At 37.2% G+C, this 14,266-nt stretch overlaps 1 protein-coding gene across 1 annotated transcript; it reads left to right on the top strand.

Annotated features, from left to right (window-relative positions):
- The first annotated feature begins 11,489 nt into the window (after positions 1-11,489).
- On the top strand, positions 11,490-11,968 carry LOC145130886 (uncharacterized). The gene is made up of 2 exons (XM_079065640.1): positions 11,490-11,705; positions 11,804-11,968. Exons 1-2 carry the CDS (start codon positions 11,490-11,492, stop codon positions 11,966-11,968), a joined length of 381 nt encoding a protein of 126 aa, XP_078921766.1.
- Positions 11,969-14,266: the final 2,298 nt, after the last annotated feature.

The following is a 14,266-nucleotide window of genomic DNA, read 5'->3' as shown; positions in this document are numbered from 1 at the left end:
GTGACAAAATATCTGGAACCTCCCTTGGAAGTGACTGAAGCAGGACCCCAAACATATGTATGCACATAGTCTAAAATTCCTCTACTTATGTGATTGCTTGATTTAAACTGCACCCCATGTGCTTTACCGTACACACAATGATCACAAAACACCATGCAAGGCTTCTTCAAGTTCTTCAACAAACCTTCTTTACCAGGCAGATCAAGACCCTTTTCAGACATATGCCCAAGCCGTCTATGCCATAACCGTGTGCTTTCACATGGGTCACCACCACTACCATTTGTTCCAACTGCTGCACCATCTATCACAGTTGTACCTGAAGGAACATAAAGGTTTCCTTGACGAATACCTTTCATCACAACCAAAGAACCACGAACAACTTCTTTACTCCTTCCTACGTAACTATCTTACACCCACTGGAGTCTAATACACCTTCAGAGATGAGATTCTTTCGCAACTCAGGAACACATCTCACATCCAACAAAGTTCTAACCACTCCATCATGCATTTTGATCGTAACAGAACCGAGCCCAATCGTTTTGTAGGAATGGTTATTTCCCATTACCACGGTTCCACCATCTATGCTCCTATAGTTAGTAAACCACTTCCTATTTGGGCACATATGGTATGAGCAACCTGAATCAATAATCCATTTACCAGAGATTTCTTCATCAGAAGTGACAAAGTAACAATCATCGTTGCTTTCTTCTCCCGAGGCATAACTAGCTTCTTGCTTCTCTTATGCATTTCCTGATGGGTTTTGAGCATTCTAACACTTCCTAAGTGTACATGCAACCCTAATAACCTTGGATGTATGTTTGTCTAATTATCATGCAAAGTTGAATTCCAAGGTTATATTCCTATCTAGCATACATGGGGAACATTTTTAACTTGAATGAAAGATAGAATAACTTACCTTGTTGTTGATTATGATCCTTGAAACCTTGTGAGCCTAGCACCACAAGTGTGATGCCTCAAATGCTTCACACAACACCAAATGCAAAGGAGTAAACTTTGAGAGAATCTTACACTTGCAAAATCGGCTCTAGCCCTCTTGTTTCTTAGTGTCGCCGATTTTGGGGAGAACACCTTTGTTTATATAGTGTGTTGCATTAGGTAAACCCTAGTGTAACATGACTCTTCATTTCATGATCCATAGGTTAACTCCATGGAGCATCCTATGGGTGGAACCCAACTTGATAATCCATGGAGCCTCTTAGCCCACTATATAAGATATGGAAGATTTACATAATCTACCCATATATTTAATTAGTTATCTTTTGATCACTTAATTAATTCTAAATTAATTCTTGATCAAACTAATTAAATAATATTATTAATATATTAGAACTTATAATATATTAATAAACCATAAGTGTTATTTCTCTCATTTTAGTTTATCCAATTGCATGGTGCCATGCAACCCAAATGGACCATGTCGGGTCGGGTCAAGTACATACCAGAAATAGTTATGGACTTAGACACCTTATCCAACAGTCTCCCACTTGGATAAGTCTAATAACTATAACTGCAATACTTCAGGAACCGATCGGCAATCGTAGCTCTTTCAAGGTCTCTCGGAACTGAGAAGATGATGATACGCCATTTAAGATAAGTGATCATATAATCCTCTGTTCTAGATATCAGCCGGACAAATACATGGAACAATGTCTTACTTATTGTCCAGCAGTTTTTTTCCCGATTTCCGATTTGTTTGACAAAGAACTTAATTGAACACATCAACTTAGTTCTGACCGGGCCCGGTACATAGGTCAAAACAAAATCATCGAGGGGCCCAGATATCAGCTTCTAATCCAAGAAGGAACAGATAAACTTCGACTCATATGTTTGTTCTACTACTCATTGAATTATACACAAGAGCACGTTTTATAACATCGAGTTACCAATGCGTTTTCGTACAATCAATGCATAACCAACTCATAAGTAACAAATCATATATCTAGGTTTGAAGACTTGTATGATATTACCGTCTCACGATCACTCGAGATAAATTCCATCGAGGGGCCCAGATAAATTAAGTTCTTTGTTTGACAAAGAACTTAATTGAACACATCAACTTAGTTCTGACCGGGCCCGGTACATAGGTCAAAACAAAATCATCGAGGGGCCCAGATATCAGCTTCTAATCCAAGAAGGAACAGATAAACTTCGACTCATATGTTTGTTCTACTACTCATTGAATTATACACAAGAGCACGTTTTATAACATCGAGTTACCAATGCGTTTTCGTACAATCAATGCATAACCAACTCATAAGTAACAAATCATATATCTAGGTTCGAAGACTTGTATGATATTACCGTCTCACGATCACTCGAGATAAATTCCATGAAGTGATTCCAGTGAGCGTGGGTTGAGTCCAATGCTCAGAACTTATGAGCACTCATGAGTGTTGTAGCCATGTCCAACAACTTAGACCTCTGCAACCAATCATGTCAGTCTTGATTCATACCTACTTCCGACATATGACCGACTGTGGAGGTTCGAATAATATGCTATACCAAACATAATTATTCTGGAAGTCAAAACATGCAAAAGAAATATAGTAAACGATCGACAAGAGATAGCAACACTTTACTCATAAATAAAACACCTTTTATTCATCATCTAATGTCAATTACACTTTACAAATTTCAAGGTTATCTAACTACTAAATCTACTATCATCCTTCAGCCCTATGCTCCGAGTATGATGGAGATGCTTAACCCGAGTCAGTCCCTTCGTGAGGGGATCTGCTGGATTCTCATCCGATGATACCCTCTTTGCCACGAGGAGTCCTTCTTCTATTCGATGTCTGATGAAATGGTATTTTCTGTCGATGTGTCTGGATCTCCCGTGATCCCTTGGTTCCTTGGCTAAGGCAACTGCACTTTCACTATCATAGAAAATTTCCATTGGCTCTTTAATAGCTGGTACAACTCCAAGGTCTTCAATGAAGTTCTTCAGCCATATCGCCTCCTTTGCTGCCTCGCTAGCTGCTATATACTCTGATTCGCAAGTTGAATCAGCCACTGTCTCTTGCTTGGAACTCTTCCAAGAAATTGCTCCTCCATTTAAGGTAAAGACCCAACCTGACTGAGAGCGGAAATTATCCCTGTCAGTCTGAAAGCTAGCATCACTATACCCTACAACTCTCAAGTCTTCACTCCCACCGAGGGTAAGGACCCAGTCCTTAGTCCTCCGTAGGTACTTGAGGATATTCTTTACCGCAGTCCAGTGTGCCTTGCCAGGGTTCCCCTGATACCTGCTAACCATGCTCAAAGCAAAGGCTACATCAGGTCGAGGTCACGTCATAGCATACATGATCGATCCTACAGCCGAAGCATAAGGTATTCGACTCATTTCTGCTATCACAGCCTCAGTACTAGGGCTTTGTGTCTTACTCAATCTGGCGTTACTCTGGATGGGTAACTCTCCTTTCTTGGAGTCCTGCATGCCGAATCTCTTCAGCACCTTATCCAAGTAGGTACTCTGACTAAGTCCAATTAGTCTTTTACTCCGGTCTCTCAAGATCCTTATCCCTAGAATATAGGCAGCTTCTCCTAGGTCCTTCATAGAGAAACACTTCCCAAGCCAGGACTTAACTTCCTGCAGAGTTGGGATGTCATTTCCTATGAGTAGTATGTCATCCACATACAATACCAAAAAGCTAACTATACTCCCACTAGCCTTGACATATACACAAGATTCATCTTCACTCCTAGAAAAGCCAAATTCTTTGACTTTCTCATCAAAGCAAAGATTCCATCTGCGAGGTGCTTGCTTTAACCCATAAATGGATTTCTCAAGCTTACACACTCTATTAGGGTACTCTGTATTGACAAAACCCTCTGGCTGACTCATGTAAACATCCTCAGCCAACTTTCCATTAAGGAAAGCGGTTTTGAAATCCATTTGCCATATTTCATAGTCATGAAATGCAGCTATGGCTAATAGAACCCTAATAGACTTAATCTTGGCCACTGGAGAAAAGGTCTCATCATAATCAACTCCCGGAGTTTGTGAGAAACCCTTTGCAACCAGTCGTGCCTTATAAGTGTGTACATTACCATCCATGTCGGTCTTCTTCTTGAAGATCCATTTGCACCCTATAGTCTTACGACCTGGTACATTCTCAACCAAGTTCCAAACTTGATTGTCATACATGGACTGTATCTCGATGTCCATTGCCTCTTTCCACTTGGCTGGCTCAGGGCCTGCCATGGCTTCCGCGTAACTGTTAGGTTCATCTAGACCTATCAGTGTCTCATCACTGATAAGTGTATCACCTTCCGCAGTAATATGGAATCCATAGTAATGCTCAGGTGCATTCCTAACCCTTGTGGAACGCCTCAGAGGTACAGACTTGTCAATTGGCTCAACAGGAGTTTCCTCCTCAAGTTGAGTGCTAGGGTTTGAAGTTCCTTCACCACTTGACTCTTGAATTTCTTCAAGGTCAACTTGCCTCCCACTGTCTCCTTGGCTTATGAACTCTCTCTCTCGAAAGAAAGCCCTCCTAGCTACAAAGACCACATTCTCACTAGGTCTGTAGAAGAGGTAACCAAAGGATTTCTGTGGGTAGCCAATGAAAATACACCTCTCACTTCGAGGTTCGAGATTATCATGAGTCTCGCGTCTCACGAAAGCCTCGCAACCCCAAATCTTAATGTGGTCTAGTTTGGGTACTTTACCAGTCCACATCTCATGAGGAGTTTTGGCAACTTTCTTTGTGGGAACTAGATTAAGGATATGGGCGGCAGTCTCTAAGGAATACCCCCAAAATGAGATTGGTAGCGAAGCTCGACTCATCATGGAACGAACCATATACAACAAGGTTCGATTACGCCTCTCAGCTACACCATTCAACTGCGGTGTCCTGGGAGGTGTCAATTGTGAGACAATCCCACATTCCCTAAGATAGTCGAGGAACTCTGAACTAAGATACTCACCACCTCGATCGGATCGAAGCATCTTAATGTTCCTGCCCAATTGATTCTCGACTTCCTGTTTAAACTCTTTAAACCTGTCAAAAGTCTCTGACTTATGCTTGATTAAGTAGACATATCCATATCTACTGTAATCATCAGTAAAAGTCAAATAATAACGATTAGCATCCCTTGTGGCATGTTTGAAGGGCCCACACACATCCGTGTGTATAAGATCCAACAAACCTTCACCCCTCTCACAAGAACCTGTGAAGGGTGACTTTGTCATTTTTCCAAGTAAGCATGATTCGCAACTATCATCTGACTTTAGGTCAAATGACTCCAATACTCCATCCTTTTGGAGTTGGCCTATGCATTTCTTGCTTATATGTCCAAGACGACAATGCCATAATGATGCTTTATCCAAGTTATTATCATTAACAGAATCAATACACAATACATTATTTCCTAAGTTATCAACCACAGATACAGTTTCATACACACCATCACAAGGTAATGCTTTAAATAAAGAACATTATTAAAGAAAGCATTAATCGAACCAACTTCATTATCAAATGAAAAGGTGAAACCTTGTTTATACAATGCATGAAAGGAAATAATATTTCTTGCCATTTCTGGCGAATAACAACATTTATTCAAATCTAAACTAAACCCATTACTTAGCGATAAAGTATAAACTCCAATCTTGGTGACAGGTAAAGCTTTCCTATTCCCCATGATTAAGTTTATTCTTCCATGCTCCACATTCTCACTTCTTCTTAGTCCCTGCAAATCAGAACAGATATGAATACCACAACCGGTATCAAGGACCCAAGAGTTAGAATGGGGTGAGTTATTAGATAAGATAGTGTAAATACCTGTATGGTTGGGTTTAACTTTCCCATCCTTCACATCTTGCTGGTAATGTTTCTAGTCCATTTCCAGCAACAAATGTCGAAATTCTGAAAACTGCAGCCTCTACTCGTCGAGTGCAAGAACAGACTCGATGAGTAACTTGCACAAAAAAACAACAAACAAACCTAGGCTCTGATACCACTGATGGGTTTTGAGCATTCTAACACTTCCTAAGTGTACATGCAACCCTAATAACCTTGGATCTATATTTGTCTAATTATCATGCAAAGTTGAATTCCAAGGTTATATTCCTATCTAGCATACATGGGGAACATTTTTAACTTGAATGAAAGATAGAATAACTTACCTTGTTGTTGATTATGATCCTTGAAACCTTGTGAGCCTAGCACCCCAACTGTGATGCCTCAAATGCTTCACACAACACCAAATGCAAAGGAGTAAACTTTGAGAGAATCTTACACTTGCAAAATCGGCTCTAGCCCTCTTGTTTCTTAGTGTCGCCGATTTTGGGGAAAACACCTTTGTTTATATAGTGTGTTGCATTAGGTAAACCCTAATGTAACATGACTCTTCATTTCATGATCCATGGGTTAACTCCATGGAGCATCCATGGAGCATCCTATGGGTGGAACCCAACTTGATAATCCATGGAGCCTCTTAGCCCACTATATAAGATATGGAAGATTTACATAATCTACCCATATATTTAATTAGTTATCTTTTGATCACTTAATTAATTCTAAATTAATTCTTGATCAAACTAATTAAATAATATTATTAATATATTAGAACTTATAATATATTAATAAACCATAAGTGTTATTTCTCTCATTTTAGTTTATCCAATTGCATGGTGCCATGCAACCCAAATGGACCATGTCGGGTCGGGTCAAGTACATACCAGAAATAGTTATGGACTTAGACACCTTATCCAACATTTCCTTCATAGTTTTTTTTCTTTTCTTTGTTCCATCCTACTCTCTTAGTAGGACAACTTGCTTTGAAATGTCCAAGATCGCCACATTTAAAACACCGCCTTTCTGCAAGAGGTCTACATTTAGATCTAGACTTTCCTCCCTTGCCTTTTCCTCTCTCATTACTTCTACCTCTTGCAAACAATCCTTGTGCCTGGTCTTTGTTACCACTAGCATCAGCCATGTCACCGGTTGCAATATTTCGAAGATCATCTGCTAGAATTGACGTTCTAGTCTCATCTATCGTGAAGCTGTCACCCACACGCATCAATGTTTGTGCAAGATTCTCATAAGACTTTGGCAACGAAAGAAGTAGTAAAAGTGCTTGATCCTCATCTTCTACCTTCACATCAATGTCTTTTAAAGCTGATATACACCTATCAAATTTACTAATGTGTTCTCGGATTGAAGAACCTTCATCCATTTTGCAAGTAAACAATTTGGACTTCAAACAGATCCTGTTTGTTAGAGTTTTCGTCATGAAATTGGCCTCTAACTTTTCCCATATCGCAGCTTCCGATTCCTCATTACCAACCAAAAAAGCAACATCCCTTTCAAGGCATAAAATGATCGATGCTCGTGCTTCAAGATCTAACTCATCCCAATCCTCATCGGACATATCTTTTTGCTTTTTTGTCTTACCCGCCAAAGCCTTGTGTAACTTCTGTGAGATTAATAGATTTTTCATTTGCATCCTCCAATAAGAAAAATCATTCTTCCCAATGAACTTCTCTAATTCATACTTCCCAACTTTAACCGTTCCGCTCGAAGATGCCATTTACCCGCTTGTTTCAGAATCTACCTCTCTCAAGACTTTTATCGAACACCTTGTGTGCAGAACACAAAATACCACCTAAATACCTCAAATCTGAGCTCTACCACCCGGATTTGATATTAAGCTTTGATACCAATTGTTACTTCAGCGAAACAATACAGAAAAACAGAAACCAAATGCAGAAAATAGAACCTTGACAGCAATTCTTTAGAAAACTTTGTATTAGGTTAAGAAGTAATTTACCTCACTTTTTATCCGCTATTACAAGACTTACGGTCTATCAGTTTTTCCAGCTGAAATTAGCATATAAACAAACATACATGGGCCTACAAACATTTAGGCTATTAATTGGGTCATTTAACCCAAAACGGTTGGGCTGACCCAAGTCAGCTCAAGGTGAGTTCTTGGGCTGACCACTTACAAGAATTATACTACCCTTTTAGTTCGTTTTCCCTTTTTATAAATTACCAACTAGTATTACTACTAAAGTTTATCAAACATTGCTATTAAAAACCCCCCAAAAAATTGTTATTATTATTTTTTTTATTAAAAACCCAATAAAATTTATAAATTTTCTTAAGCATCTCTCTAGATTTTATACAAAATGGGTTTTGGCAATGCAAAAAATAGGGGTATTCAAAACCGGATATCCGAAAATTTCGGATAGTTAATATCAATATCCGTATCCAGTATCCGTATCCGAAATTCCGGATACGGATTCGGATACCGAAACCGGATATCCGAAAAAATTATTTTCTTATAAAATGTATTTAACACTAATAATGCAACAAACTAAATTTACAATCGAAAATTTAACTTTTAAACAGCTAAAAGCAACAAACTCTCGTACACTAATGCTAGTTAAATGCAAAATCAAGATCAAACTATTACTTTGTTGTATTTGTTTTTAAAACCAAATATATTCCGGTAATTGACTGTTAAATATTATCGTATAAAAATGTTTTACCAAAATCCATTTATTATGTAAAAAAACTTCACAATGTGAGAGACATAAAAGACATTCAAATATCAAACTCTCATCTATAACGCATCATTGTTTGCTTTATTTTAAACAACAATTAATCATTCCAATAATTAAATAATAATAACCCAACATTCATTTGCCAAGAAAAACAGTTTCACAGTCAAACAAACATAATACGTATTCATCTACTAAAGATATACATAAAAAAAGTAAAAAACCCATAACACACAAACCATAAGTCACTAAGAAAGTCTTTGTAATACCATTTTCTTATAATAAATAAATTAAGAATATTAATAAAAAAATAATTTTCGGATAGCGGATATCCGAAATATCCGAAAATTCATAAATCCGTTATCCGTATCCGAATCTGAAATAATGGATATCCGAAATTTCAGATAATTTCAATTCGGAATTTCAGATTTTCGGATGCGGATATTTTTGAACACCCCTGCAAAAACCCGTTACTATAGACATTTTATGTCGTTTTTTTGTCATTAAATAAGAAAGGAAATGTCGCGTCATTGTTGATAAGTTATGTTGTCATTTAATTGTGATGACTATAACACATTAAAAACCAATGTTAAGCTAAAAACCGTCACTACATGATAGCAATTTTTGTAGTTTTTTTAATCAGTTTTTTGACAAACTTCATAATAAATTAAATCGTGACTATTGTTTACTTTTAGTCATACATAATAAATTAAATCGTGACAGTAATATCCTTATGATCACAAGTATTGTGTTCTATCATACAAATTGTTACTTCGTAACCTATACCTTTTCGTCACCTATACACAAGGTTGTAGAAATTGCTACTCGGTACCTGTTCATCCGACTACCGAGTAGCGAGTAGTTGGGAGTACTCGGGGAGTACTCGGATACGGGAATTCATGTAGAAATATTTTTAGGAAAATTATATATGTCAAAATCATAAGTTGATTGAAATATATAACAAAATTAGATACATGCGAGTACACAAAAATTGAAAAACACACAATGATCTCACTTCGTGAATAATTATTGTAAACTTAAGATATATACATAGTAATAGTTACATATGTGTGTGTTAAATAATAAATCATTAAGTATATTATACATATTAATCACCAAGTTGCCGAGTTTTACAATACTGCTCACTTCAGGGGTCGATCGGGGAGTACTCGGATTTTGTGACTCGCCTCGGTAAATGGCCGAGTAGAGAGTAATCGGCCAACTCGGCGAGTTTTATAACACTGCCTATACAAGGGGTAAAAATGCCCGACATATGAAAATTAACAGCATCCACCACATGGGTAAATCATCACAAAATACAAGATTAGTTCCTGTAATAAAACAATTTATAGACATTCAGAAGTTGAGAAATTTCGTCAAATAACCATAAAATGGGGGGTGTTTTAAGAAAATAACCATAAAAATCAAGGTTTTATATAATGACCACAAGATCCGTAGAGAGAGCTCTGCGGATCCACTATACCCTCTGAGGATCGTGAACAGTTCTGCAGATCTTGCAGATCTTAGGTGGAGTCCATAAACGAAAAAAAAATTCGTGGATATTAAGGATCCGTAGAAGCGTCTCTGCGGATCATGTATTGGCTCTGTGGATTTCATTATTGCTCAGAGGAACTGGTAGTTGGCTAATCCGCAGAGCCCTCTCTACAGATTTGGTTAATTCTCTGCGGATTCGGTTAACGGTCTGCAGATATGGTAGATTTAAGCCATAATTGAGCTGATTTCAAATATATTTCAATTTTTGTTAAGTTAGTATCATTTTATATCATTTTTAATCACCAAAAACGAGTCTTTTTCAATTTTCTGAAGGGTTTACTCAGTAGAAGTCGTTTTTTCTTTGTCTTTGTGGAGAGTGTTTTGTAAAAATGAGTTTTATTATTCTCTGTACGGGAGGGTGTTGGCAGTCAGTTAATGGAAATGAGGTTTACGTTAGAAATAATGTGAAAAACTATGGTTTAAATCTTCCTCCTAACTTTGACCATCTAATGATATTACAAATGGTTAGAAATATGGCTGGTGTGTTCAATAGTAATATATCTTTGTCTTTTAAACACCTAGAGTTCGGGTATGTCATGGAGCTTGCAGATAAATCAGATGTAGATCACCTGAAACATGTAATTTCTGAAACAAAGCAGAAAGTGCATTTGTATTTATCGGTGGGAGATGAAGAAGTTGAAGAACAGCCACCAGTGGTGAAAAGTCAGTTTATTGGAGCAAAAAGTATTAGAGGTATTGGAGATAGAAAATCCGGTGGAAACCGGTCCAGGGGACGAGGAAATGATGTTGGAGTGGGTTAGGAAAAGAAAGTTTCAGTTACTGATAAGTTTGTATCAGATAACGATAACGTTGTATCAGATGATGACAACGAACCAAATTTGCGCATGACAGAATTAGAACATCAAAATTTATTTGAGTTTGGAGAAGTACCTAATTTTGATGATCAATTATGTGATGAAAAATCAAATGAAGATTGGTCGGAAGATGAGTACACGTAACGGAAAATTGCTTTTAATCCTTGGTATTGTATTCCTTCTATTCCTGATTGTCCAGAACCTATTTTTGAACCTGGACCATTTCATAGTTTAGGTCCGAATGATAAAATATTTGTGAATCAAACCTATAACACCAAAAAGACCTAACAGCTTTTGTTAAATTCAAAGCGGTTAAAGAAAAGTTTCAAATTAAGGTTCAAAAATCAAGCAAATCTTGATACGAGGTAGTTTGTTTGCAAGAAAACTGTCATTGGCGTTTATATGTTGCTGTCATTAAAGGAACAAAAATGTTTGAAATTAAGACTTTTAATGAGGAGCACACATGTTATTCATTACTTATACACCCAAATCATAGGCAAGCAACTAGTGAAGTTGTGGGAACCATAATACATGACATTATGGGTCAAGGTAGTTTGAGAGTTTGGAGGCCTAAAAATATTATTAGAGATATGAATGCGTTACTGGAAATTAATTTGAATTATTCACAAGCGTGGCATGCTAGAGAGTTTGCTATGGGATTGATGATGGGGACCCCCGAAGAAAATTTCTCCAAACTTCCAGTTTATTTTCACAACTTGAAGAAACATAATCCTGGGACTGTGACGTACATACAAACTGATTTGGAGGATCGCTTCGAGTATTGTTTTTTCGTTATTGGTTGCGCGGTAAATACATAAATTAAATTTTAAAGTTTGTAAATATATAGTGTTTATAAACAAAACAAATTGTTAATATATTCATGCTTGTTACATAATTGTTGCAGATACGTGCTTTCAGACGGTTTTGTAGAAAAGTTATTATTATGGATGGTGCCCATCTGAAGGGAAAATACAAAGGCACCATATTGCATGCAGTTTCCATGGATGGAAACAATCAGATATTGCCTATTGGGTATGGAATTTTCCCAAAAGAGACAACGTATTCTTGAACATGGTTCCTTGAAAAACTACATGAATGCATTGGTGATTTGGAAGGTCTCACGTTAGTAACGGATAGGGCTACATCAATTGCTGTAAGTATTCAAAATGATTTCCCAAATGCTCAACATGGTTTGTGTGGTTTTCATCTAATAGGAAACATAGTGCACACCTTTGGAAAAAAATAAAAAAAACAACAATTTTGTTTTGGAAGCTTGTAAGAGCTTACAAGACCACTGAGTCTAAAAAGTATTGGGGGAGACTTTGTACTGTAGACCAGATGTAGCCGCATACCTTAGTCAAATTCCACGTGATAAATGGACTAGATCGCATTACCCTACCATGAGGTACGATTATTTGACCTCAAACAGTGCAAATTCCATGAATGTTGTATCAAAAAGTGCTAGGAAGTTGCCTATATTACCACTTCTTGAGTTCTTCTGCGCGCTTATGTAAAAATAGTTTTATCAACGTCGGCTGGTTGCAGGTATGACAAAAATTTTGTCAAATTGAACGATAAAAGTCATATATAATTATATATCATTGTTTTAACAGAAACAAGTACAACAATACTTACGAAATGGGCCGAAGCTATGGTTAAAAAAAATAAAGACGGGATAATAGGATGGTCGGTATCTGGTGTTGATAATGCAACTTATCAAGTCCATGACATCAAAAGTGGTGGCATAGTTGACTTGAGGCAAAAGACTTGTTCTTGCAATTATTGGCAACTAACTGGTTTTGCCTTGTGGTCATGTGATAATGGTTTTAACGCATTTGAAAAATGAAAACTATGGGCATATGGCTATAGATGCTTATAAAATTGAAACGTATCGAAGAACGTACGAGGAGACTGTTTACCCCCTACCAGACCATGGTGATTGGGAGGTTCCTAATGACCTTATGGTTGTTAACCCTCCAATAATGGAAATACGTCAAGCGAGTAGCCCGAAAAACACCAACCGTATCCCCTCACAAGGCGAGGAACCGAAAATAAGAAGATGTAGTAGATGCCATAGTACAACACACAATGCAAGGACGTGTAAGGAAATTATCCCAAAGAAGCAAAATAAAAGTAGAAAACGTAGTGGGGCTTCAGCAAGTGGGACAAAAGCGAGAGAAGACGAAGGGACGCAAGTGACAGAAAACCAATGGAAGTAGGAGGCAGAAATCCAATGGACGCATGAGACAGAAAACGTAGGGACTCAAGCAACAGAAAACCAAGGGACGCAAGACAGAAAACCAAGGGGCGCAAGACAAAACATACTTTCCGTGGTTCGATTTGAATGAATGATGTTTATCACCAAATGTGTTTATTATGAAGTTTGTATAAGACAAAAAAAACTAGTATTCCTACAAAGTACTTTTAATTCCCAGCAAAGTACTGTTAATTCCGCAGCACTGGTTCGATTTGCATTAATATTTCATCGACTCAGCAACAAAGTACTGTTAATTCCGCAGTACTGTTTTGTCTACTCTATATCAAATAGTATTCGATCCGCAGTACCAATATTTTACTATAAATTCACTTTAGTATGCGTATGATTTCATCTAATTTTCACCCTTTCTTTCATTCATTTTTCTGGACACCATCAAATTTTCACTCACAATGGGTTCCAGACCACGGAGAGCTGATAAGATCGTACGTCTAACAGGTGCGTATATTACTGTGTACGAGAGCATCGGTGTGAATGATCCAAGTTTTGGACCTGTTTAACTTATACCTACAACGTTGATCCTCAAACCGCTGCAAGAAACTATCGTAACATCGTTGCTGTCACAACTAAATGGTATGAAGTAAAAACAAAAATTTAGTTATTCAACGATCTTTATAACAAAATTGATGATGAACGGCTCAATGAAAACAAGGAAGTGATCTTGGAGGCAGCGAAAGAGGAATACAAATTCATTGGCGATGGGTCGGAATTCAGGTATGAAGCCCCTTGGAATCTTATAAAAGATCTCCCGTACTTTTAATGTTTTTGTAGTACATTATTTTGATGTAGTTGCTTTTTATTAGGTTATTTAGATGTATTTGGTTATTTTAAGGTTATTTATATCTATTGCTTTGTATAAGGTTATTTTTATGTAATTGGTTTTTATTACGTTGTTTTCATCGTCTGCGTAATACATGGAAACAGATACAAACACTTTATTCGAGAAACTACAAACACTACAAATACATGGAAACAGATAAGACAACCCTTACAAATAATAAGATAAAGAAGTAGCAAACATTACGCATAAAATATTTCCGTCTACATGAAATACTGGGTTTTTTCACTATAGTCCAAACATCATCATATTCG

This window comes from Lactuca virosa, chromosome 8, assembly GCF_052849685.1.
Source record: "Lactuca virosa cultivar CGN04683 chromosome 8, Lactuca_virosa_CGN04683_v6, whole genome shotgun sequence".
Taxonomy (NCBI): domain Eukaryota; kingdom Viridiplantae; phylum Streptophyta; class Magnoliopsida; order Asterales; family Asteraceae; genus Lactuca; species Lactuca virosa.
This window is presented reverse-complemented; position numbering and strand designations above follow the sequence as displayed.

What these genes read in the sequence shown, in the direction of transcription:
- LOC145130886 (XM_079065640.1), top strand. Translation starts at nt 11,490, where the DNA reads ATGAATGCGTTACTGGAAATTAATTTGAATTATTCACAAGCGTGGCAT. An exon ending in TTTTCGTTATTGGTTGCGCG is followed by an intron (nt 11,706 to 11,803) that starts GTAAATACATAA and finishes TAATTGTTGCAG; the next exon opens with ATACGTGCTTTCAGACGGTT.